The 27,184-nt window shown below is 50.6% G+C and overlaps 1 protein-coding gene across 2 annotated transcripts; it reads left to right on the forward strand.

Annotated features, from left to right (window-relative positions):
• The first annotated feature begins 471 nt into the window (after positions 1-471).
• On the forward strand, positions 472-27,066 carry PHLDB3 (pleckstrin homology like domain family B member 3). 2 transcript variants are annotated; one of them, XM_070387606.1, is made up of 16 exons: positions 472-585; positions 1,053-1,405; positions 2,060-2,242; positions 2,488-2,625; positions 6,147-6,275; positions 6,480-6,641; positions 7,881-7,991; positions 8,112-8,195; positions 8,552-8,662; positions 19,221-19,320; positions 19,474-19,564; positions 19,653-19,734; positions 19,874-19,930; positions 23,969-24,188; positions 24,793-24,878; positions 26,639-27,066. In XM_070387606.1, the coding sequence occupies exons 2-16, from the start codon at positions 1,172-1,174 to the stop codon at positions 26,771-26,773; spliced, it is 1,923 nt and encodes a 640-aa protein (XP_070243707.1). In that variant the 5' UTR covers positions 472-585; positions 1,053-1,171; the 3' UTR covers positions 26,774-27,066. The 2 variants fall into 2 exon arrangements, with proteins under 2 accessions (XP_070243707.1, XP_070243706.1); XM_070387605.1 differs by having other exon boundaries at positions 584-715.
• The last annotated feature ends 118 nt before the right edge of the window (positions 27,067-27,184 follow it).

A 27,184-nucleotide genomic window follows, 5' to 3' on the forward strand; every position in this document is an offset into this window, starting at 1 on the left:
TATTTTCCTGTTTTTGCCCAGAGAGGAAAGGGTCTGGCTGAGACCTTTAACCTCTGCCCTCCACCCATAGCAAAGTGGGGGGGCCACACTTCCCGCTGTCTCTGGGCGGGCCTCTGACTCAGCTCAGGGCACCCCCTCCTCTTGTCCAGCTCCCCAAACCGGTTGGGGCCCTTCTAAAGTGCTCATTAGAGGGGAGAGGTCCCTACCTCCATTCCCCTCTTCCTGTCAGGAGTCTCAGGGTCTGGGCATAGGGAGGCGCTTTTACACAGGTGACCAAGGCGCCTGGCCCCCTGGGGGCAGGACTGGGGGAGCTGGAGGCAGAGCTGGGGGGTCGTCATGCTGGGTTTTCCTAGGGTGGCGCCGGTGGGGCCAGGATGGCCCGGTGCCGCGGCTGCGGGCGGGGCAAGCTGGTCGCTCCCTCCTCCCTCGAGAGCTGTTGGACCTGTTGTCCCCCCGCTCCACTTCCGGGCTGTTGGGGAGGGGGACCGAGCAGCCTGTCTCTCCTCCCTCTTCCCCAGCCACCTGTCCAGTGGGCAGAAACTGCTGCGCCGGAGCGCAGAACGGAGCGCGCCGAAGCCTGAGCCGGTGAGGGGGCCGGGGCTGTGGGGGTCTCGGGGGCTGGAGTTCTGGAATTTCGCTCCCGAGGACCCGAGGACTCAAGGCTCCTGGTTTGTCCAGAGAGGGAGACCAGGAGACCCGACTCTCCGATCCCTGGGTGAGGCGGCAGGGGCACGGCTCCCTTACACAGGGGGGTCAGAGCTGAGACTACGGGGCTCCAGAGAGGACAGGGCGGAACCCAGATCCTGAGTCCGCGAAGCAGATGATGATGGGGTCGCTCTAAAGTGGTCTAAGGGGATAGTCGGGGGAGGGTGGGAAAGTACAAGGCTCGACACCTAGATAGCAGGGAGACGCCGGTAGGGGGCGTACTAGGACCCGGACTCAAATTCCAGTCCCGCCTCTTGGGGCGTGACGCCCTAGGAGCCACGAACCCCGCCCCTAGAAGCTCCAGGCCCCGCCTGTGGAATGTTCAGTCCCGTCCTTTGAATTCTCAGGCCCCGCCTCTGGAGCGCTCTCCGTAGCTTTCGGGAGGGACGCGCCGGCCCCCTGGGCCACGCCCCCAACGCCTCCGGAACCCCAGGCCCCGCCCACCCGACGGGAATTCTCAGCGGCCATGGGGACGCGAAGCAGCCCGGACCTGGGGGCCCCGCCGGCGGCGGTCCCGGAGTGCGACACAGAGGTCCGATCTCAAGGGGCCTCCAAGCCCCAGGGGCACCCCAAAGACTCCCGCGAGCCGGAGGCGCCCGAGGCCCCGGCAGAGCTTCCGAGCGGCCAAGGAGCTGAGCAGCAGGCGAAGGAAGAGGAAGAAGTGGGAGAAGGCAGCAGCACCGAAAGTAGCCACGATGCGGTGAGGGACCCGGGGGGCGAGAGTTACTGGGGGGGGGGGGGGGGCCGGGGACCCAGAGGAGCAGACCCAAGCGGGTGACAGAGACACATTGAGCCAGGTATAGGGAGACCAGATAGAGACCGAGAGACGGGGAAACTGGGAGACAAAGATCCAAAGGAGTCAAGGGACACTGCGAGACCAGAGACAGGAGACTCAGAGAGTTGAGGATAGACACAGACAGAAACCCAGAAACAATGATGCTCAGAGAAACAGAAAAAGAGACAGAGAAACCTTGAGACAGGGAGATACTCTGAGGGAGAAAGAAACAGCGATTCAGAGACAGAAGACACACTGAATCAGGAAAATGAGGCCCAGAAAAAAGGGGGGAAGACTCAGAGACCCGGGGAGAGAGAAAGAAATGCAGAACCTTCGAAGACGTGAGGCCAAGACAATGGGAAACAGCATCCTTGTACTCCCTCCCCGAACTGCGAGTCCCTGAGCCACCTCCTGGGGCCGAGCGGTCATCGGACCTGCACCCTCCCCGCCTCGGATAAAAGAGCTTGGTGGTTAAGGGTCGCTAACGCAGACTCCCACCCTCATTCCCCGCCCCAGGGACCTATTTAGTGACGGCAGGGGGCGAGTCCTCCCCAACTGACTAGCCTTCTTCAACCTCAGGCGGAGGCTCCGTCTCCAGTTCAGACCCCGGCCACGACCCCCGCACCCGCTCTGTCTGGAGAAGGGGTGCGAGGGGCGGCGCGGCGGCTTCGCGCGCAGCAGCTGGAGGCACTGACTCGCGTGGCTTTGATGGAGCAGCGAGTGAAGGAGCTACAGCGTCAGAGGAAGGAACTGAGGATCGAGGTGAGGCTGCAGACCCCTTGGGAAGTCTGGCCCCAACTCGTGGGGAACCCCGTCAGGCCAGGCTCCCAGTCCTTTACAACCATGGGAGCCGAGTCTCAGGCCTCCAGCTCCATACTCTCTTCGAATCCAGGAGTTCGGATTCCCAGGTTCTTCTCTCAGACCCAGGCAGGCATCCTCGCGCCAGCACCCCTTTCTTACTCTCAGACCCAGGCCTCTGGGTCCCAGCTCTTGCCTTCTCTCTGCAGATGGAGGTGGAGGTGGCCCTGCTGCGGGGTGAGCTGGCTGGGGAGCGAGTGGCCGCTCGGCGGGAGGAGGAGCAGCTTCGTGAGCTGCTAGGGCAGCAGGTGGACTCAGAGAAGGGCGGCCAGGAGCAGCGGGAACAGGTGTGTTAGCCCTCCTGAATCTTCACCGTCGGTTCTCTTCCTTGTTGGACAGACTTCCTGTGGTGCTCCTGGGACCTGGGGCCGGGGTTACACCCTGCGTTGCCCAAGCCATGATGATACTGGGGCTGGGGGTGGGCAGTGGCAGGGACCTATGCCTCTCTCTGTTTCCCTCCTCCCTCCCTCCTCTATGACTTTGGGGCCTGACTCACTGGGGCGTGTTCCATCTCTCTTTGCTCGCTAAATGTCATTTTGTGAAAAATGTCAAACCAACAAAAAATAGACGGTTGCCATGTGATGTACTCCCCAGTTCAGCTGCGATGAATCCTCCATTCCTGTTTCATGTCCTCCAGTTGCCTTCCCTGTCCCTAGATTTGAAATCCAGTACCAGACATCATGTTGACAGTAGATACTTTAGTTCTTTAAGAACTCTTTTAAGAAAACATCACCCCTATGTCATTATCACATCTGAAGAATTACTGTCTCATCTCCAGTCAGTTTCTATGGGTCCCAGACTGTCTCAAAAACAATGGCTAATGGCTGGCTGTTTGAATCGGGTTCCCCACAGGCCAGTATATTGTAATGGGTTGAAATGCCTTGTGTGTGTTGTTTCTCCTCTAATGGTCCCTGCCTACTGTTTTTTTCCCCTGAACTCTTTGTTGAAGAAACCAAATCCTGTGTCCCATGGTCAGTATGTGACCAGTTGCACACCGGGGGTGTCCTTTAACTTGTTTCGCTTCCTGGAAGCAGGTGGTTGATTAAATGTATAAGATGGATCAGATTCAGATGTGCTGTGGTGCTTTGGGGGCACTGGGCCAGGGGGATGTTGTCTCTGATTCTCCAGACCTCAGTGAGGTCACTCTGATCCCTTCCTAATAGTTATTTACCTAAAGGCTTTAACATCCATTGGTGGTCATTGCTTTTCCCGAGCATGCTGCAGGTTGGAAAATGATAACTTTGTAATTCTGTCAGTCTCTCTCTTTGCCTTTATCTTACATATTGGAATTTCCTGGGGTTGGATCCTAAGTCTTCAGTTACCTCAAAGAGCCTGTATTTCTCCCAGCCCTGATTTCTCTCTCAAAATCTAGACCTATGTGTCCTGATTTCTAGGACATTGGTTCCTAGATGCTCCTTCTTCCCCTAGGACCTGGGTTTTCAGACCCCAGCCCCTCCTGCCTTAGATCCAGGAGTCTGGCCCCTTCTCATTCACCATATCCAGTGCTGACCTCAGCAACTCCCTTTTCCACACCGTCCCTGTCTCACTGTCCCTTTGGTCACCAGGCCAGAGTCCTGAGCCTCACTCTGCACGCCACCTTATCTCTCACCCCAAGCCTGTCAGTCACCACGTCCTGTTCTTTGTTCTCCCTGAATCTCTCTTGCTAGTCTATCTCCTTTATATCTGCCCTGCCTAGACCTCGGGCGAGGTCACATTCTTTTTTTTTTTAATTTTTATTATTTACTAATTTTTGGATGGACTTGGTCTTTGTTGCTGCGTGCAGGCTTTCTCTAATTGCGGTGAGCGGGGGCTACTCTCTGGTTGTAGTTGCTGTGGCTTCTCTTGTTGCGGCACTTGGGCTCGAGAGTTTAGGCTTCAGTAGTTGACCTGCGGCATGTGGGATCTTCCCAGACCACGGATTGAACCCATGTCCCCTGCGTTGGCAGGCGGATTCTTAACCACTGGACCACCAGGGAAGTCTAAGGTCTCATTCTTATTGCCCGGAGGACTCAGGAAGGAGCTGGTCTCAACCCCTCGAACCTATCTCCCAGAGTGATGGTTCCACACCCAGATCCTACCCCAGCCTTTCAATCTTGCCGTGACTCCCCACTGACCCCGGATAGGGTTCCTCAGCCTGGTGGTCCAAACCACACCCGAGCTCCATCTTGTCTGCCTTTCCACTGTCATCTCTCACCTGTATTCCCCATCTCTTCCCTCCATCCCACCTTCTTTCTTCTTGACTGCAGTCTGCCCTTACACTTCCTTTACTTTTCTTTTCTCTTTTATTAAGTATTTATTTTTATTTATTTATTTGGCTCTGCTGAGTTGGGCACTTGGCATGTGGAAATTTTTAGTTGTGATATGCAAACTCATAGGCTTCCTTGGTGGCTCAAGTGGTAAAGAATCTGCCTGCAATGCAGGAGCCCCAGGAGACACTGGTTTGATCCCTGGGTCGGGGAGATCTCCTGGAGGAGGAAACGGCAACCTACTCCAGTATTCTTGCCTGGGAAATCCCATGGACAGAGGAGCCTGGTGGGCTACAGTCCATGGGGCTGCAAAGAGTTGGACACAACTGAAGCAGTTTAGCCTGCAGCACGCCTGCAAACTCTTCGTTGTGGCATGTGGAATCTAGTGTCCTGAGCAGGGATCGAACCCAGGTCCCCTACATTGGGAGCTCAGAGTCTTAGCCAGTGGACCGCCAGGAAAGTCCCTCCTGTACTGTTCAACTTCCATTCATTTGCACCATGATGTTCCCTCAGTCCAGAAAGCCCTTCCAGCCCTCTCTAGCTCCCCAGGTCTCAATGCTCCTTGGTTTTTGTGGCTCATCTTAAAATCTTCACATCCAGGAAGCCTAGGCTTACCCTGGTAGAAATTGTTCCCCCCATTCTGGTTCCCACAGAATCTGCATTTCACTGCCCTGATTGTCCCAGGCTATAACTGGCTGTGTCCCCTACTGGAGTACAGGGCCCAGGTCTGACCCCCTTCTGGGTCCCCAGTATCAATCACCAAGTCTGGATATGTTTAGCATTCATTCCCTCATTTGTTTCTTTTTTAAACATTTATTGAAGAATAGTTGATTTACAATGTTGTGTTAACTTCTGCTGTACAACAAAGTGATTCAGTTTTTTATATATATATATATATATATTCTTTATTTATTTATTTTTTTGCCATGTAGCTCAGCATGTGGGATCTTAGTTCCCTGACCAGGATCTAACCCATGCCCCTGCAGTGGAAGTACACTGTCTTAACCACTGGACCGAGGGGAAGACCCCTCATATTCTTTTCCATTACAATTTATCACAGAATATTGAATACAGTTCCCTGCGCTAACAAGTCTGTTCTCTATGACTGTGAGTTTGTTTGTTACATAGATTAGTTAATTTGTGTCAAATTTTAGATGGCACATATGATTATTATTCTGTGATATTTATCTTTCTCCTCTGACTTACTTCACTTGGTATGCTAATCTCTAATTCCATCCATGTTGCTGCAAATGGCATTATTTCTTTCTTTTTCATGGCCGAGTAATATTCCACTGTGTATGTGTACCACATCTTTATCCATTCATCTGTCCCCTCCTTCATTTCTTAAAAAGCTGTTTACTTGGTCTGCTCTGGGTGGGCCTGTACAGCATGAACCAGAGAGACAGGGTCCCTGCCCTCATAGAGCCAACACCCCAGACTTGGAAGGGGGGGACTTCCCAGGCGAGTAGGAGCTTGAGATCTGGCTGGCCTAGCCCCAGCTGGCCTCTGTTTCCCTCCCTGTGCTCAGGCTGAGGCTAAGAGCCTGATTGCTGTTGATGCAGGAACAGAGGCGGCTGAGCCAGGAGAGGGATCGTGTGGAGCGTCTTCGCCAAAGACTCCAGGAGGCCCAGGAGCAGCTTGACTTGCAGCCTGAAGACCAGCATGAGCGGCTTCTGCAGGGAATGCAGGAGGTAAGGGGACCCGGTATCCAGGCCACCCTCAGTCCCCTCCTCTCCTACCCACCTAGAAGCTCAGGCCCCAAGCCCCTAACCCTCTGGACGCCGGAGTCTAGATCTGCAGCCCCTCCTCCCTCGTCCAGGAGTCGTGGCTCCAGCCCTCCACCCTCCTGGTTCTTAGAGATCCAGGCCTCCAATCCTTTTGTGTTCCCTCCACAGATGAGGGAACAGCTGGACATGGCCCAGCGTGCCTACGAGGACCTGGAGTTCCAGCAGCTGGAGCGCGAGAGCCGGCAGGAGGAAGAAGATCGGGACAGCCCTGGGGCCGGCGTGCCAGACCCCAAGGTCCAGGAGCTCCAGGCCAGTGTGGCACAGCACAGGGTGAGTCGGTCTGGGCTCACCCTGCCTCCCTCGCCGCTGCCCTCTGGCTCCTCCACTCACTTGTCTCGTCCCTTCTCTGTCCTGGTGGCCTCCCTGTGTCATGTTCTTCAAAACAGTCATGATGGTCGATGATGTTTATTGAGCACTGACCATGGGCTGGGCACGATCCTAAACATTTCATGACTATTAAGTCATCGAATCCTTACAACAGTCCTGGGAGACAGATCTTCATATCTTTTCCCGAATTTTCTAAATGAAGGAACTCAAGGTCAAGCTGCTCGAGTTATCTTTTCCAAGGTCACTTTGTTCCCAAAGGATCGAACTGGGATCTGAACCTGCTAGGTCTTCGCCACTACACTCCCCATGTCTCAGCCCTTATCTCAAATCATGCTCCCACCAGTCCTTTCTGGGAGCTTCACTTTCAAGGGTCTGAAAAGTCCTGCTGGAAAAAGCTACAAGTTTGACTATATTTTGGAGAAGGAAATGGCAACCCACTCCAGTACTCTTGCCTGGAGAATTCCATGGATGGGCTACAGTCCATGGGACCGCAAAGAGCTGGACACAACTGTGCGACTTTAAACTTTTGACTGTATTTAATACAAAGGTTCCCAGAGTTTCGGATTAGAAAGTTCCCACGTGGGTCTCCTTTCCCATTCCTGCCTCACAGGCTTTGTTTCTGTTCTCCCTGTCTTGGCTCTTCTATTCTGTATCTTTTCCGGTTTATCTCTGTCTTTCCCTTTCTCTCTGTTCTTTTTTCTTAATAATACTTATTATTTAGTTGGCTGTGCCGGGTCTTAGTGGATCTTCGATCTTCATGGCAGCATGTAAGATCTTTTTAGCTCTGGCATGTGGGATCTAGCTCCCTGACCAGGGATCAAACCCAGGCCCCCTGCATTGCACGAACCCAGCGTCTTAGCCATTCTATCACCAGGAAAGTCCCTCTCTCTCTCTGTTCTTGGCAATGTCGACTTTCTCTGGGTCTCTGTCTTCCTCAGCCTCTGGATGTTTGAACCTCCATCCCTCCAGCTCACCCCAGGTCTCTTCTAGGCCCTCAAAGGGGAGAAGGGCACTAGCGAAGGTTAACTCTGAGTTCCCCCTGCCCTCCCGGGCATCCAGATGCCAGGGTCTCTGTATGGGGTAGAGCACACCCCAGGCTCTCAAGGAGGGCCTGGTTCTGGGCGTACCAGCCCGGGACCCGGGGTCAGCTGAGTAACCCGGGCCCTGGCGGGTGCCCCACAGCGCCGGATCCAGGTCTTGGAGGAGCAGCTCAAGTCGCTGGGGGAGCAGATGGCCGCTGAGAGTCGGGGGCTGAGCCGGAAGAAGGAGGAGGCCCTTCAGGCCCTGACGCAGGTCAGTTCACTGCCGACACCTGTCCTACATCCCCACTTCCTGCTGGGGCATACCGTTGCCTCGCCTGCACCCCATATGTCCCCTGAGGTGTAGGAGTTGCTCATGTCTTGCCCTCCCCAGGAACGGAGCCGACTGCTCGAGCTTAACTGCCTTCAGGGAACCCCTGGCGGGGACTTCTCTGAGCCCAACCAGGCTCTCACCAAGGTATGGAGATTTCGTGTGCCTTTCAGTCCCCTCCTCCCTCAGACCCAGGAATCTAGGCCCCCCACCTCCATTCTCCCTTGGGATCTACCATTCTCAACCCCTAATCCCTTTTCCCCCTGGGCCTCAGGAGTGCAGACCTCCAGAGCCTCCTCCTCAGAGAGCCAGCAGTCTGCACACAAGTCCTCCTTCCCTGAGACTGCATTCCCACTCTCTTGGGGCCTTGAGCCTTTCCTTTTCCATTCAAGAAATGGGCTGGCTCTGGAGGCCTGGGCCAGAGCATTCTGGCAGCGGGCATCCATGCTCTGGAGGCCAGAGCATCCTGGCAGCGGCCCTCCACCCCACCCCTTCTCCTGCAGCTCCTCTTCACCCAGAAGACAGACCGCCAGTTGCTGGTTCTCCAGGATCCCACTGCCCACACGGCCGCCGCCACCTCTTCCTGCCTCTTCTCTGTTCACAGCTCCCTCCAGGTGCCCCCCCTACCACCCCCAAATACCTCATCACCTGGGGGGTCTCGCTGGTCACTGTGGCTTTCTCTGCTGTGGGCATGGGGGAGAGAGGGAGGGACAGGGGAGGCTGATCAAGCCGCATTTTTAACTTTCACCAAGCTCCAGCTTTATTATTCTTTTTCTGTCTTCTGCCTAACATCTTACCTCTCCTCCCCTGGAGAAATGGAACCGGGCCTGCCCAGATGTTAATTTTATTTAGTTAGTTTTAAAAAGATTTTATTTGTTTCTTAATTTTTGGCTGTGCTGAGCCTTCGTGGCGGTGCTCGGGCTTTTCTCTGGCTGCGGCAAGCGGGGGTTACTGTTCACTGTAGTGCCTGGGCTTCTCATCGCGGTGGCTTCTCTTGCTGTGAACCAAGGTCTGTAGGGTGCATGGGCTTCCGTAGTTGTGGCACGTGGGCTTAGCTGCTCCTTGGCATGTGGGATCTTCCCAGACCAGGGAGCGAACCTGTGTCTCCTGCATTGGCGGGTGGGTTCTTAACCACTAAATCACCAGGGAGGCCCCCAGATGTAAATTTTAAAAGCCACCCAACAGAGCATATTGATAATCAGTCCTCCTCTCCCCAGCCCAAGGAGCCGTGGCCCTCCTCCTCCTCAGAACCGAGCAGCTATTTGTTTCTTTTTCTTTTTTAGTATTTGTATTTATTTATTTGGCTATACCTGGTCTTAGTTGCAGCATGTGGGATCTAGTTCCCTGACCACGGATCAAACCCGGGGCCCCCTGCATTGGGAGCGTGGAGTCTTAGCCAGTGGGCCACCAGGGAGGTCCTGGTAGCTATTTGTTTCTTTCTTCCAGATTTTCTGAAAATGGGGGTTCCAACTTATGAATGGGTTAAAACATTTATTGAATATATTGCTAGCAACTTTAAATGAAATAGAGTAGACAGTGGCAGAGTGCTGTGCCCGGAGGTAGGGCTATTGTAGGGATGTGGGGTCAGCCCTTAGAAAGGGTGAGCGCTTGTTCTATCCTGTAAATGTTTTTTCAAAAACATGTGTATTAGCTACTGCTGTTGCTGCTGCTGCTAAGTCGCTTCAGTCGTGTCCGACTCTGCGCGACCCCATAGACGGCAGCCCACCAGGCTCCGCCGTCCCTGGGATTCTCCAGGCAAGAACACTGGAGTGGGTTGCCATTTCCTTCTCCAATGCATGAAAGTGAAAAGTGAAAGTGAAGTCGCTCAGTCGTATCCGACACTTCTCGACCCCATGGACTGCAGCCTACCAGGCTCCTCTGCCCATGGGATTTTCCAGGCAAGAGTACTGGAGTGGGGTGCCATTGCCTTCTCCAGTATTAGCTACTAGTTGGCTTTTTTTCCCCTAGCTCAAGACTGTGGTGGAGATTTTTTCTTTCAATACATTTAGAGATGCCTCTTCCTTTTCAATGGCTCTGTAATAATGATATAAACAGTAACAATCATAAAGACTGCTAAAATTTGTGAAGCCTTTTTTTTTTTTTTCTGGAGTCTTTATAGTGTGCCAGGCACTGTTTTATTTTATGAATTAAAAAACTTTTTTTTTCTTTTGGCTGTGCTGGATCTTCCCTGTGGCCCACAGGCTCAGTAGTTGCTGGGTGTGGGCTTAGTTGCCCCAAGGCTGCAGGATCTTAGATTCCCCTGTCCCCTGCATCGGAAGGTGGATTCTTAACCACTGGACCACCTGGGAAGTCCCCAGGCACTGTTTTAAATGTTTATGTGGATTCACTCATTTAGGCGTTGCAACAACTCTACAAGCTGGGTTCTTCTTATCGTTTTATAGGGAAGAAACTGAGGCAGCTGAGGTTTCTTAATCAGCTAGTATACAGCAAGGCTGGGATTTGAACTTAGCACTCTGCGTTCAGAGGCCACGCTCTGAACCACTCTGAGCTTCTGTGCGCACACAATTCTGTGTGGGCGCCTGGAGCTCCTCTCTGAGGATGGCGGATGGAGTTTTGTGCAGTTAACAATGATGTTATGAAGATCCATGTCTGTCTGTCTTTGTACCCACAATAATAACATAATATTGTTGTTGCTGTTGTTAGTTGCTCAGTCGTGTCCAACTCCTTGTGACCCATGGACTGTAGCCCGCCAGGTTCCTCTGTCCATGGGATTTCCCAGGCAAGAATACTGGAGTGGGTTGCCATTTCCTTCTCCAGGGGATCTTCCCAACCCAGGGACTGAACAAACTTGGGCCTCCTGCATTGCAGGCAGATTCTTTACTGTCTGAGCCACCAGGGAAGCTCAAAAGTTAATATTAATACATTAATTATATTGTATATTATAATATTTACCTGTTGATTATATAATATTATATGCAACATATCTTAATAGTAACAATATAATATTAATATATTATTAACTATTGCTAAAATATAATTAATATTAATATTTAAGAGCTTAATGTAGGCCAGGGTCTGCTCAAAGCCATCTCATCACTTTGAACCCACAGAATTGCTATTATTTGAGGGTGAAAGTCGCTCAGTTGTGTCCAACTCTTTGCAACACCATGGATGCAAAGCCAGTTCCTTCTGACCCAAAAATAAAATTTTATATTAGGTGCATATACAATTTCATACATATATAATATATATTATTGAATTATATATTCATGAAACATATAATTCCTGGCTCCTCTGTCCATGGAATTCTCCAGGCAAGAATACTGGAGTGGGTTACCATTCCCCTCTCCAGGGGATCTTCCTGATCCAGGGATCAAACCCCAGTCTCCCACACTTCAGGCTTCTTTACTGTCTGTGTCACCAGGGAAGCCCATTTGAAGGTGAGAAACGGTCAAATACTGACAGTTTGACATGCTTCAACTTAATATATTTTTATTAAAATGATATGTTTCTTGAATATATAATCAATAATATGTTATATATGTATGAAATTGCAAATGCACCTAATATAAAATTCATTTTTTGGTTAGAAGAAACTGTAACAGTGGGTCCTCTTATTGTCCAGGTAAAGGGTTAGCAGAGCTTTTGTAACTTTCTAGCTGGAAGGCTGATAAAGGTGGATTGTCAGCTCTGTTGCCAGGCAACGTGCCTTTGGGTAAATATGACCCTTATAATTAAACTGCATATCTATAAAGACTTGGTGGAAAGCCGGGCCATTCCTATGGAGTCCTCACCTGAGTTAGTGGCTTCTGTGGACACGGAGCCTCTAAGGCCAGGTGGACCCGGTACCCTCTGGCATGGACCCCACACCCACCTTGCATGCAGGTGTCACCACGTGTCTGGCCCTTGGACACTGGTGGCAGTGCCCCACTCTTATGTGTGTTTTGCATGAGGTCAGCGTATGAATCTTTGCATTAGTTACGGCAGGGTGGCAGGACCTCGCTCACTTTACAGGGAGGGGAGTTGCCCTGAGAAGAGACGTGACTTGCTATAGTCACATACCCAACTAAGCGGCAGAGCTCGGTGTGAACCAAAGCTGCCTGATTCCTCAGCCTGTGCCTTTCAGAGACGAGGGTTTCTCAAGGAAACTTGAGAACCCAAGTGGGCACCTGGTTAACATGAGCTCATAGGCAGTGACGAGGGACCTCAGGGATGACGAAGAGCTTGTATGTGTGTGCTTGCTAAGTTTGCTTCAGTTGTGTCTGACTTTGTTCAACCCTATGGACTGTAGCCTGCCAGGCTCCTCAGTCCATGGGATTCTCCAGGCAGAAATACCGGAGTGGGTTGCTATGGCCTCCTCCAGGGGATCGAACCTGCATCTCCTGAGTCTCCTGCATTGCAGGTGGATTCTTTAACCCCTGAGCCACAGGGGGAAGCCCCACAAAGAACATAGGGAGTGTTTGTTTACGAAGCCAGAGAAACAGTAGACAAGCAGATAAATGCAGGGATTAACAAATCACTTCCCCTTGCCCCTGCCCGTCTCTCCCTCCAAGTCCTATTAAATCCTTCTCAAATCCCACCCCTTCTTTCCAGGATCATGTGATGCCTAAGAGTACTGACTCTGCTCGGATTCCAGTACCTGTTGTGCCACTTCCTAGCTGGTTGACCTGAGATACGGCTCTATGCCTCAGTTTACTTAGCTGTGAAATGGGAATAATAACAGCATTCATTGGCTAATGCATTAAAGTACTTGATGTGATGCCTGGCACATAGCAGGTGCTTAGTAAACGTGGGCACCTGTTGCTCTGGTTATATAATGATTGATATTATTATATTTCTTAATGAGGGAAGACCAGCTTTTTTTTAAAAAAAATTCACTGTTGGCTGCGTCGGCTAGTTAGTTGCAGTACGTGGGCTTCTCTCCAGGTGTGGCTTAAGGGCTTAGTTGCCCTGCAGCATGTGGGGTCTTAGCTCTCCGACCAGGCATTGAATCCATGTCCCCCGTATTGGAAGGTGGATTCTTAACCATCCTTGATTGATATTGTTATAATTATTATAATTCTTATTCCACCCACTGCCACCCTCATTTCTGGCTTTCGCGACCTTCTACCACCCTCCTCACTGACTTTCTCCACCTTAGTTTTTGGCTCCCAAACAACAGCCAGAGTGATCTTGATCCCTCCTACTTCAGCGCTTCCCCCAAAAAGCCTTCCATGGTTCCCCCAGGCTCCTTGGTGTGGCCCACAAGTCCTTGTGTGGTCTGACCCCTGCCCACCTCTCAGCATCCCCCTCCCTGTACTGACTCTGTTCAGCTGCGGGGGCACTGACCCCCCAGCACACCGTGCTGGCTCCTGCCTCAGGGCCTTCGCACTTGCCGATCCTGCGACCTAGAACACCCTTCGCCTCAGTCAACCCTGGCCAACTCTTATCCTTTGGGCCTCAGGGTCAGTGTCCAGAAGGCTGTTCCTGGTCTTCTAGTTGCAGGTGATCCTTTTTTATATTACCCTTTTATAACTCTCTTTTGTAACACTCTTCACTCACAGCGATGTCAGATGATCTGCGTCTTGTGTGATGACTCATTCAGTTCCTTGAGGGTTCCCAGGTGGTGCAGTGGTAAAGAACCTGCCTGCCAGTGCAGGAGGTGCAAGAGACGGGTTCAACCCCTGGGTTGGGAAGATCCCCTGGAGTAGGAAATGGCAACCCACTCCAGTATTCTTGGCTGGAAAATTCCACAGACAGAGGAGCCTGGCAGACTACAGTCCATGGAGTTGCAAAGAGTCTGACAGGACTGGACACACACACACACACGTCACTCAGTCCCTGCAGTGTCAGCTCCATGCAGACAAGACTTGGCGCTCTCTTGCTGGTGTGTGTTAGTAACCTGCCAGGCTCCTCTGTCCACGGAATTCTCCCAGGCAAGAATATTGGAGTGGGTTGCCATTCCCTTCTCCAGGGAACCTCCCCAACCCAGGGATGAAACTCTGGTCTCCCACGTTGGCAAGCAGATTCTTTATGGTCTGAGCCACCAGGAAAGACTGAGTTTCTCTTACCTACATGTTTCCTCAGTGCCAACAATCTCTCAGCTGGGAAGTGCTGGGAATATCAGTTGAGGGAAGGGAAGAGTAAAGAACCACAGGAACTTGGGGCTCATTTTCATCTTTTTGAAGTGGTTTGAACCTTTCCTGACTCCCAGGGCTTCTAGAAGCTTAAATGGGTCTGTGGTGTGCCACATACACTCTTAGGTAAAGACTGAGCACTTGGTAAATACTGGTTATTATTTTTATTTTATTTTACTTTTTATCTTCTGAATGAAGCTGCGTGGCATGTAGAATCGTATTCTCAATCCAGGGATTAAACCTGCACCCCCTGTAGTGGAAGTGTAGAGCCTTAACCACTAGACGCCAGGGGAGTCCCATGGTTTTGTGTTTGTGTGTGTGTGTGTGTGTATGTGTGTGTGTGTGTGTTTAGCTGTGCCCGGCTCTTTGCGACCCCATGGACTGTAGCCCGCCACGCTCCTCTGTTCATAGAATTTTCCAGGTAATAATACTGGAGTGGGTTGCCATTTCCTACTCCAGGAGGTCTTCGGGACTCAGGGATCAAACCCACGTCTCCTGCATTGACAGGCAGATTCTTAACCACTGAGCCACCTGGGAAGCCCAGTAGTCCCATGGTAACTATTTTTAAAAAAACGTTTTAAAATAATACAGACATAGAGAATCACATCGAGCACACGCACAGCTTAATGATTATTATTGGGAAGACTCAGGTAAAGAATCCGCCTGCAAGGCGGGAGACCTGGGTCCGATCACTGGGGTTGGGAAAATGCCCTGGAGGAGGGCATGGCAACCCACTCTGGTATTCTTGCTTGGAGAATCCCCATGGACAGAGGAGCCTGGCGGGCTACAGTCCATGGCGTCTCAAGGAGTCGAATAAGACTGAGCGACTAAGCACAGCGCATCTCTTTTAAATTTCCTAGAATCCACAGAGAAGGCAATGGCAACCCACTCCAGTACTCTTATCTGGGAAATCTCATGGAAGAAGGAGCCTGGTAGGCTGCAGTCCATGGGTCGCGAAGAGTTGGACACGACTGAGCGACTTCACTTTCACTTTTCACTTTCGTGAACGGGAGAGGGAAATGGCAAACCACTCTAGTAGGACACGACTGATGCGACTTAGCAGCAGCAGCAGCATCCACAGACTCCCATTTCTTCTGTTGTCCCTCTTGAAATCTGTTTGGTGAAGAAACCAGGCAGTTGCTCTGTAGTTTCGCAGGCAGGGTCTGCTGATTGCATCTGTGGGGGTCAACACCACCTTGCTCTGCCTCTTTATTTCCTGTAAAGTTGGATGTGGGAGGCTGAGCAGTTGCATGATTGGCATTTTGGCAAATCATCCTGGGAGCATGTGTCTCTTTTTTTGTGGCATCCACTGATTGATTCCCTGGAAGCCATGAGTGGGAAAATCCCATCTGTCATTACTTCATTTATTTTTATTGTTTTTTTTTTTTTTTTTAATTTAGTTAAAGAAATCTTAAAACAAAAAAAGCAGTTATTTTATTTTGGCTGCCCACTCAGCATGTGGGATCTTAGTTCCCTGACCAGAAATGGAACCTGTACCCCCTGCATTGGAAGTGCAGAGTCTTAACCACTGGCTTGCTAGGGAAGTCCTCCTTCTTCGTTTATTGATTGACAATTTTTTCTAAAGGGGGACTTGCCTTTATTGATTATTTGGTTACCCAGGGATATGGTTTTTGTAGGAAAAGAAAGTGTTTGACGATTTCACTTCATTCACCTACCTTCAAAATAAAGAGTTGGTTCTTTTGGTGACCAGTTCGATTTTTCTTTTAGTATTAACTCGTGAATTACATATATTTGATGAGTTAATATCTTTAGCAGTGAGCATACATATTGGTGGGCTTCCCTGGTTGCTCCTTGGTAAAGAATCTCCTGGAAATGCTGGAGATGCAGGAGACTTGGGTTTGATCCCTGGGCCAGGAGGAGGGCCTGGCAACTCACTCTAGTATTCTTGCCTGGAGAATCCCATGGGCAGAGGAGCTGGCGGTCACAGACCATGAGATTGCAAAAGAGTCTTATTCGACTGAAGCAGCTTGGCACGCACGATATGTGTTGGTGCTCAAATTATACAACTTATTTATTCTTATTATGTTTTGTTATCCAAGCAGAGTTTTTGCTGTTTTTTTAAAGAAATTATTTTAGTTTGCTTTGTTAACTCTCAAATAAGTTTATTTTCATTTGGGGGGTAGTTTTTTATTATTTTATTTTGAAAAGATTTAAGACTTACAGGAAAATTGCAGGAGGAGCAGAAAGTATTCCTGTCTACCTGTCACCCAGATTGTGTGACTAACATTTTACCACATTTGGCATTTGCTTTATCCTTCTCTGTACACACACACCCACACGCACACACACAGTTTATTCTTCTTTTCTGAAGCATGATTCCCCTTTACCCCTAAATGCTTTTACTTTTTATCATCTGAGGTCAAGGCCATTCCCAGACACAACCACAGTACAGCAATCACACTCAGGGAGCTAACATTGAGACAATACTATTCAAGTCCACAAATGTTATTCATATATATATATTTTTAATTATCTAATTTGGGCTGTGCTGGGTCTTCATTGCTGCTCTTGGTTTTCTCTAGCCGTGGTGAGGGGGTTGCTCTGGAGCTGCAGTCTTCTCATTGCAGTGGCTTCTCTTGTAGCAGAGCACGGGCTCTAGGGCTCATGGGCTTCAGTAGCTGTGGCAGGAGGGCTCGGTGGTTGCAGCTCCCGGGCTCTAGACCTCAATGACTGTGGCACACAGGCTTAGTTGCTCCCTGGCATGTGGGGTCTTCCTGGACCAGGGCTGGAACCCATGTCTCCTGAATTATTAGCAGGCAGATTCTTTACCACTGAGCCACCAGGGAAGCTCTTGTTATTCATATTTTTGTCAGTTGTCCCACAGATGTTATTTGTTAGCAAAAAACAACAACAACAAAAAATTGTTTTTTCTGGTCCAGGAACACAGGTTGCGCTTGGTTGTCATGTTTATTTTATTATTAAAAAAAAAAAAATTCCTCTTGTTGTGAGTTCAAAGGGAGGACATTCAGAGAAAAGATCTATCTTGCCACTGTTTCCGTCCACTCAACTCACCTCCCAGGGGCAGCCAGGGTTACCAGTGTCTCCTGTCTTCCCGGAGATGTACTGTATTTTTTAAAAAGTATTTATTTTTACTTATTTACTTATTTGGGCTTCCCCGATAGCTCAACTGGTAAAGAATCTGCCTGCAATGCGGGAGACCTGGGTTCGATCCCTGGGTTGGGAAGATCCCCTGGAGAAGGGAAAGGCTACCCACTCCAGTATTCTGGCCTAGAGAATTCCATGGACTGTATAGTCAGTGGGGTTGCAAAGAGTCGAACACGACTGAACGACTTTCATTGTACATCGGATATTTACTTATTTGGCTATGCTGGTCTTAGTTGCCACATTCGGGATCAGGTTCCCTGACCAGGGATTGAACCCGTGCCCCCTCCATTGGGAGGTCAGAGTCTTAGCCACTGGACCACCAGGGAAGTCCCAATACTCGGTACTGAAGCAGTCAGGCATGTATACACTCTCCCCCTCTCTTTATGGGTAGGTGGTATCCTCTTCGCACTCTCTGTACTTGCTTATACCGTAAACATTGTTTTCTAGCTGATATAAACAGCATCCTTTGCCTTTTATCTGCTTTGGGATTTTCCTCCATGTGGATGATCTCAGGTTTATTGAGCCTGTCTCCTTTTTATGGGCACTTAGGTGGTCTCCTAGGTGGTCTCTTCCTTACTTAGGTAAGGAATCTGCCTGCAATGCAGGAGATGCAAGAGACTCAGGTTTGACCTCTGGGTTGGGAAGATCCCCTGGAGAAGGGAATGGCTACCCACTCCAGGATTCTTGCCTGGGAAATCCCATGGACAGAGGAGCCTGGTGGGCTCCAGTCCATGGGGTTGCAAAGAGTTGGACACTACTGAGCGACTAACACTAACTAACTAACTAGGTGGTCTCCAGGCATCTGTGGGAATTAACCTTGAACTCAGGTCATTTTGCACATGTCTGAGTGTACCCACAAGATACAGTCCTAGAAATGGAGTTGGGGCTCAAAAGTTTTATACATTTGTCATTTTGATTTTATTTCCTTTCTTTTTAAAAATTCATTTTATTTTTCTTTTTTCCCATTTTTATTTTTTAAAAAGAGCCAAACAGACCTCCGTAAATTTTTTCCAATAAAACAGCCCTCAGCCTTGTGGGCGGAGAAGGCAATGGCACTCCACTCCAGTACTCTTGCCTGGAAAATCCCATGGATGGTGGAGCCTGGTGGGCTGCAGTCCATGGAGTCGCACAGAGTCGGACACGACTGAAGCAACTTAGCAGCAGCAGCCTTGTAGGAGAACGTCTGGTTTCCCACATCTCCCCCGATACAGTGGGCTTAAAAAAAACCAACAACAACCAGTTTTATGTAGATCTATAATTCACCTACCCTACAATTCACCCATTAAAAGTGTTTTTCAGTGGTTTTCAGTGTAGTCATAGAGTTGTGCAAACATTACCATCAGCAATTTTAGAGAATATTCAGGAGGGAATGACCACCCACTCCAGTGTTCTCGCCTGGAGAATCCCCATGGACAGAGCAGCCTGGCAGGCAGCAGTCCATGAGGTTGCAAGGAGTCAGACACGACTGAAGTGACTTAGCACGCATGCACAAAGAAACCCTGTACCCTTGAGCCATCACCCCTCAATTCCCCTCTCCTCGAAGCCCCTGGCAACCACTGTCTCTGGATTTGCCCATTCTGATCAGTACACTGTATGGTCCTTTGTGACTACTGCATTCACTCAGCATTGCGTTTACAGTGGCTTTCTGATCCGTGCCAATGAGATGGTGGTTTCTTTTTTTGAAAAAAACGTATTTATTTATTTGGCTGTGCCGGCTTGCTCGGGGATCTTCGATCTTCACTGGGGCATGCAGGATCTTTAGTTGCCATCTGCAAACTCTTAGTTGTGGCATGTGGGATCTAGTTCCCTGACCAGGGATGGAACCCGGGCCCTTGCGTGGGGAGCTCGAAGTCTTCACCCTTGGGCCACCCGGGAAGTCTCAAGCTGGTGGTTTTCCTTGGTGGTTCTCCGATCTAATGGTGGAGACTGAGCATCTTTTCCTGTGTGCCTGGGCTGTGTGTGTTTTCAGGGCTCCATTGGCCTCCAGAGGACTGGAAGCCTGTCCCGGAAGAGGGGAGAGAGAGCCAGTCAGAGAGGATGCCCCCGGCCTCTGTCGCTCCATTGTAGTGGTGAGTACCAACATCACCCCACATACCCTCTTCTCCCATCACCACCCTCCCTGCACACAGGATGGACAAACCTGGATGCCCTCATTGGGGGAGAGAGGGAGAGGCTTAGACCAGGAAGCATCCCAGCCCATTGCCCTGGCCCTTCTCTCCCAGGATCCCTGGAGGCCTCGGCCCTCCCGCCTGAAGCTGGAGACTCCGGGAGACACCCTCTCTATCAGCTTCTGAACTGCGGCCCCAGGAATAGGTGAGACATCAGGGAGAAGGTGAGGAGACGGGGGGAAGAGACTGGGCTCCTCTCACCGGCCCTGTCTCTTCCCTGCTCCCAACTGCAGGGCCCTCTACCCAGACATTGCCCGAATGGAGCAGCTCCTGCAGCAGGCCGTGGCGGAGAGGGAGCGGCTGCTGCAGGCCAGGGTGAGACCCAGCCCCTCCTCCCTCGGACCCAGGAGTCCAGGCCCCCAGCCCCTCCTCCCTCGGACCCAGGAACACAGTACATTTCCCCCACTTCTTATTGGTTTGCAGTCTCATTGACACTTTCTTTCTGCACCCACAGGAAGGGACAAGAAGAAGCAAGGAAGGTTCCTCAGGCCCCCCTGTACCTGCCATCATGGTGAGTCTCGCCCCTGCCCCCACTTCCCCTGGCCTCTGCCCTTTGACATCTCACCCTCTCCTGACCTCCAAAAAGTATCCTGGGCTTGGCAAGAGAAGGGGAACTCTGAAGACCTAGTTTCTGTTCCCATCAGGGTCATCTGAATCCATGGTATGTGACACGCTCAGTTCTCTGTGCCTCGGTTTCCTTTTCTGTAAGTGGGTGCCGTTGTCAGCCAGTTACTGCAGTATAAGGGTAACCACAAGCTGGGGCTTTTAAATAATATTTAAAATTTTGTTTTATTTGATTCTTAAAAAACAACAACCAAAAAAACCCTTTTTACTTAAGAAATATTCAAACATATTGTTCAAAGTTTGACTAGATTAATAACCTCCCATGTGCCCACCACGCAGCTCATGACCGTTGTTTAGTTGGTCAGTCGTGTCCGGCTCTTTCGTGACCCCATGGACTGTAGCCCGCCAGGCTCCTCTGGCCATGGGATTCTCCAGGCAAGAATACTGGAGTGGGTTGCCATTTCCATCTCCAGGGGATCTTCCCGACCCAGGGATTGAACCTGCGACTCTTGCATTGGCAAGCAGATTCTTTACCACTGAGCCACCAGGGAAGTCCTCCATGTCGCTCCAGTGATTATCAATATTGAATCTTATTGTAATTACTAACTTTCTTGTACTGGACCTCACACTTACTTCCCATTCTGCAGAAGAATATTTTAAAGCCAATTCCAGATATTTTATCATTCCTTCCATATATCAGTATGTACCTACTATATATATATATTTAACGTAAGTTCCACTGTCATAGCTTATGAAATTATGACTAATTCTGTAACATTCTAATACTGGTCCATAGTAACATTTGGTGAGCACTTCCTCTCTAGAAGCCTCAGTTTCCTCCTCTGTGAAATGGGGACAATAATGGGTTGTTTTGGAGAGGCAGTAAGGTGATCATGATCACTGGGCACAGTGCTGGCCACAGAGCAGACCTTCAGTACATGGTGATCACTTAGTGTTACTGTGTGGAGTTGGCAGGATGACCCAGTGGGTGCCCTCTTAACCACCCCTTCCCCTCCTGTGCGTTCCCCAGCTCCTCCCCACCCCTCCTCACTCTCCCTTGTCTCCATGCAGTTCGGCTCACCTCTATTTCTCATCCTTTCTTGCTTTGGCCTTACTTCAATGTTTTCAGCCCTCAATCCTCATAGTGTGGTCCATGGACCAGCAGCATTGGATCCCTGAGCTTCATTCGCCTCCAGACCCCCACCCTGGAATGACTGAATCCCAGTCTGCATTTTAACAAAATCCCTAATTGTCTCCAAATTGTCTTCAGAATAGATTTTGATAGTTGGTTATTCAAATCTGGATCCAAACAAAGCACACACAGTGCCTTTAGTAAAAATGTCTTAAATCTCTGAGATTGAGTCCTCCCTCCCTGCTTTTTTTTTAAAAAATGCCATTTATTGGGTGGAAAAGTCATTTATCTTGTAGAATTTCTCACACTTTGAGTTTAGCTGACAGCTCCTCATTAAGCTTTTATTTCTACCTATACTAAGAATATGAATACTTTTTTGTTACAGCATACACCTTATTTATTTATTTTTGTGGCCTCCCTGTGTGGCATGTGGGATTTTAGTTCCCCAACCAGGTATGGAACCCATGCGCCCTACAGAGGAACTGCAGAGTGCCAGCCACTGGACCACCAGGGAAGCCCCTACAGCAAACACTTTAGAATTTGGGAAAGTGAAGTTCTCCCAACTGGGAGGCGCAAGTGTTTTCTGTCATAGAGGAGGCTTTAAATCTGTGTTTATACTTTTCCACATTCACTGGTCAAACTGCATTTGGTGAATTTATGTTCCTCACAAACAAGTACATGGTTCCCAAACCATTTCTGTTTCTCTCAAACATGAGGCCTTTCCTTATTCATTTCAACCCAGTATTTATGGAGTGCCTCTTGATGGTGGCCTTCCCAAGTGGCTCAGTGATAACGAATCCGCCTGTCAATGCAGAAGATGCAGGAGATTCGGGTTCCGTCACTGGGTGGGGAAGATGCCCTGGAGGAGGGCATGGCAACCCACTGCAGCACTCTTGCCTGGAGAATCCCACGGACAGAGGAGCCCGGCGGGCTACAGTCCACGGGGTCGCAAAGAGTCGGGCGTGGCCGAGTGACTGAGCTCGCACTGTGTGGTAGACCCTGGATGACAGCAGAGTGACAGTCCCTGCCTTTTGGAAGCTGGCATTTAGCAGGGGAGAGCGACACAAAGCAGCATCAATAAGTAAAGTAAGTAGCATGTCAGGTGCTGATGAGAGCCGGGAGTAAAATAAAGCAGGAAGGCTGCTGGAGCCTTCCGGGTTGTCAGGCATAAGCTCTGCCTCATTAAAAATGAAACACTCCTGCTGGGTAGCACCATCATTTATTAACCAGTCCCCTGCTGACTGCATTGTCCCCCATCCCCACCCCCTCATGCCTCGAGCTGCCTTCTCGCTTCCGTGAGCAAGCGTGTCCCTGGGGTTTGCGCCTGGGGGTGGACTCACCAGGTGACAACAGCGAGCTCATCCATGAAATAGCCCCATGAGGAGGGTGCTGGGATGAGGAAAACCAAGACTTGGAGAGGGGCAAGTGTTCCCTGGAGGTGAAACAAGTGGGCAGTGGGGGAGTTGCCAGTCCCAAGCCCATCCCTGCTCTCCTTCCTTGACTGGGGCCCGGCTACACCCATGTCCTACCTGGGCGACCTTGGTGAGTCACTTCCTCTTTAAGAGCCTCAGTTTCCTCCTCTGTGAAATGGGGACAATAATGGGTTGTTTTGGAGAAGCAGCGAGGTGATCACTTGGCACAGTGCTGGCCACAGAGCAGAACTTCAGTACATGGTGATCACTTAGTGTTACTGTGTGGAGTTGGCAGGATGACCCAGTGGGTGCCCTTTTAACCACCCCTTCCCCTCCTGTGTGTTCCCCAGCTCCCGCCTCCCCCCTTCTCCTCACTCTTCCTTGTCTCCATGCAATTCGTCTCACCTCTATTTCTCATCCTTTCTTGCTTTAGCCTTACTTCAGTGTTTTCAACCCTCAATCCTCATAGTGTGGTCCATGGACCAGCAGCGTCAGCATCCCTGAACTGAATCCCAGTCTGTATTTTAACAAAATCCCTTAGGGGTCTGCTTGCATGCTGTAGTCTGAGGCCTCAGTATGACCTTGGGGATCATATACCATTCTTTGCAGGAAACATTCAGGAAGAATAGGTTTGATCAGGCTAGACCTCGTAACAGTAGACACTTTGATTGCCTTCATTCTGCTCCACTTTATGGCCACCTGAGATGACCACTGTGCCTGGGGAGTCCTGGCTCATCAGCTCTGGCTGTGTGACTTGGGCCTGTGACTTAACCTCTCCGAATCTTGGTTTCCACATCTGTAAAATGGGGACAATGACGTACCTACCTCCTGAGGAGAAGGGGGGCAAAGAGATTATAAAGTGGGTGTGTGTGTGTGTGTGTGTGTGTTTTATCACAGGTAATGATCAGCAATTTCATCACAGCAAGAATGCTATCTACAACAATAATAATAATGGAATCAACGCTCTCCTTATAACCACTCACCATCTGGTTCCTGTTTTACAGATACAGCAGATGAGGGCTTACTGGGGTTTATCACTTTTCTAACACATCTCCAGTATTTCAGGGTGAGCGCTAAGGTCAGGAAGACCTGGGTTCACAGCCCTGCTCTGTCACTTAGAAACTCTATGTGATCTCAGGTGGATTATTTCTCTCTGTACCTCAGTGTGCTCATCTGAAAAACGGGACTTATAGTAGCCTTGACCCAAGAGTGGCCATTGAGGGGGATTGAGGAATGGATGCTGGTAAAGCCCTGGGCAGTGTGCAGTCAATCGGAGTAGCTGTCAGAGATACCGTCTTAATCGTCATTGCCAAAGTTAAAGGATGTGCTGGTCCTTACTCTTGAGCTACTCTGACGGGCTCCCCTCGAGGGTCCAGGCTATAGACTTCCCTCCCAGCTCTTGACCCTATGACGTCACACCCCCCTTCTCTTCCCTCCCCAGGCCCCGCCCGCGCCGCCATCCAGCCCTGCTGGCCCTCGGGTCTTGGATCTCCGGCAGCACCTGGAGCGCTGGGGCCACAATCCGGAAAACTGCCCGCACTTACGGGTGTCCGGGGGATGCTGCCGCGGACCCCTGGTGAAGATGGGTGGCCGTATCAAGACCTGGAGGAAGCGATGGTTCTGCTTTGACCGCCAGGCCCGCCGCCTGGCCTACTACGCAGGTAAGCCCAGCTCTGCTGCCTGAGGTGCCTGGGCCCCCAAGCCTGTGAAAGAGACCACTCCAGACCTTCACCCCAGAGACCTAGCAGCCCCACCCCCAGTCTCTTCTCTTTTAGGTCCATGTATGTGCCTGGACCCCCCAGTCGCTTCCTCCTTTAGCGACCCAGCCCTCATTGGGTATCACTGTGTACCATTCTAGTCTCCAGACCCCAGTTTCCCCATACCCAGGAGGAGTATTATCAGTGCCCAGCCCCCAGATCTAGGGTTCCAAGCTTCTCCTCCTTCCTCTCTAGGGTAATCGATGATTCTGAACCTCTCCTTAAGTCTCTGCCCTTCTCAGGGGCCAAGGGACTTGGGGACCTAGGATTCCAGCTCCCCAGACCCCACCTCCCAGCCTTGTCCATTCACCACACCAGTCTTCCATCGACATTCACTCACCTCCTAACCACAGCGCTTTAGGGACCTTCAGATTCTATCACCATGCTCCTCACCCCAACCCCAGTCTCCGGACTTGGGCTCAGAGACTCCTCTCCCCCTTGGTACCCTCCCCGCCAACCCCAACCCATCTCTCACTGGCTCTGTTTCTCCCTCACCCCCCTCCATCAGACAAGGAAGAGACCAAGCTCAAAGGCGTCATCTACTTCCAGGCCATCGAGGAAGTCTACTACGACCACTTACGCTGTGCCTTCAAGGTGAAGCCCCTGTTTGGTGCTGCCCTGCCCTCATGGTTGGAGCCCTGCCAGTCAAATCTTAGCTTATCCCCCGGGGAAGGGCCACCCACAGCCCCTATTGTCAGGGTACTCCATCCAGCACAGGAAATCCAGACAGGTCATTTCACTGCAGGGACCAAAAATTAAGAGCTCAGTCTCTGGCTCTCAGCCACAGTTATTTTTCTTGGAACAAAAGTTTGAGAGCAGAAATTTGGGAAACTCAGATGCCAAGTCAAGAATGAATGACTGAATTGGGCAAGGTGGGGACTGAGGCCACCTGGGAGCATTGAAAGGAGAGGATCATTTCTTAGCATTTTCTCACAATTGCCAAATGGGAATGGGTCCCCTGGTGTCATATCAGATTTATTTTTCCCCAGAGAATTCTGGAATTGGAACATTTATAAAAGTGCAGTGCCAGAAACTGATCCAATGTTTAGAAAGCTCTGGAGAGTAACTGTGTCTTTAGAGCTTAGGTTGGAATCCCAACTGTGGGACATCAGAAAAGTGACTTCCATTCTCCAGCCTCAGTGTTTTCACCTGCAGAATGGGCACTCTTAAACCCATGTCTCCACAGTTGAGGTTAAAGACAGAAAATGGTCGTAAAGGCTTTACTTAATTTGGGGTTGGCAAGTAGGTACTCAATATATAGGTTGTAGACTAAAGTTTTCCCAGTTACGAACCAGGGAGACCTAGATTTGGAAGAGGGGAAATTTGAATGCTTGTATTTCTAACATATGGACTTCCTAGGGGACTCAGTAGGGCTTCCGTGGTGGCTCAGATGGTAAAGAATCCGCCTGCAATGCAGGAGACCTGGATTTGATCCCTGGGTTGGGAAGATCCCCTGGAGGAGGGCATGGCCACCCACTAAAGTATTCTTGCCTGGAGAATCCCCATGGACAGGGAGCCTGGCAGGCTACAATCAATGGCTCGAAAACAGTTGGACATGACTTAGCAACTAAGCATAAGGGGGCTCAGTGGTAAAGGATCCGCCTGCAGTGCAGGAGACGCAGGAGACACAAGTTCAGATTCCTGGGTCGGGAAGACCCACTGGAGGAGGAAATAGCAACCCACTCCAATATTCTTGCCTGGGAAATCCCTGGACAGAGGAGCCGAGCCTGGCAGGCTACAGTCCTTGGGATCACAAAAGAGTTGGACACGACTTAGCGACTGAACAACAGCAACAATTTCTAATATAGGAGAAGGTAGAGAAGGCAATGGCACCCCACTCCAGTACTCTTGCCTGGAAAATCCCATGGATGGAGGAGCCTGGTAGGCTGCAATCCATGGGGTCGCTAAGAGTCGGATACGACTGAGGGACTTCACTTTCACTTTTCACTTTCACGCAATGGAGAAGGAAATGGCAACCCACTCCAGTGTTCTTGCCTGGAAAATCCCAGGGACGGGGGAGCCTGGTGGGCTGCCGTCTATGGGGTCGCACAGAGTCGGACACGACTGAAGCGACTTAGCAGCAGCAGCAGCAGAGCTGGGGGATTGGGACATGGGTCCTTCCTTTAAATTTCTCTTGCTCCCATAATTCTCAGCGCCTTCCTGTGTTAATTCATTTAATCCCCATAACCCATCGAAGGAGGTAACATCATGTAGGAGGACAGATCCGCATACATTCAGGGAGTTTAAATTACTTGCCCAACCCTACACAGCCTGTAAATAGCAAGGCTGGAATTTGAACTAGGATGGAGTCATACCTGTTCTCTTAACCACCTCCACTCCGCTACTTATTCCAGAGCCCGAACCCTCGCCTAACGTTCTGTGTCAAAACCTACGAACGCCTTTTCTACATGGTGGCTCCCAGCCCAGAGGCCGTGCGCATTTGGATGGACGTCATCGTTACAGCGGCTGATGAGAACCACGCCCCCTAATTGATCACACCCTCTGAGGGGACATCTCAGTGAAGCTCCGCCCCCGCGCACTGCCTCGAAGCCACGCCCACTGCCGGGAAGCCTGGGCGCGCCCCTTTAACTCTCCAGGGAGTTTTGTGGGTTTGTTGGCTCAGCTGGTCTGAGCCGCGACTTTTCCGGGCTGCAGGTGCCTTCTCCGGATGGGAAGCCAGCCCCTCGGGCTCTGACCCGGGCTGGAGGAAGATTGCAGGGACGGGAAGGAACTATTTATTGTTGCTCATGTGATACCGAATTAAACATGGAAGAAAACAGTTTGCTGAGGTTCCCAGCACAGACGTATGTGACCCCTCGAACCCTAGGCAAGGCATCTTGAGTTACGGGTACCCAAGACAAGCAACCATCCCTCTCCTTAAGGAATGGAGGTCTTCTTCA

This window comes from Bos mutus, chromosome 18 (genome assembly GCF_027580195.1).
Source record: "Bos mutus isolate GX-2022 chromosome 18, NWIPB_WYAK_1.1, whole genome shotgun sequence".
In the NCBI taxonomy this organism is placed as follows: domain Eukaryota; kingdom Metazoa; phylum Chordata; class Mammalia; order Artiodactyla; family Bovidae; genus Bos; species Bos mutus.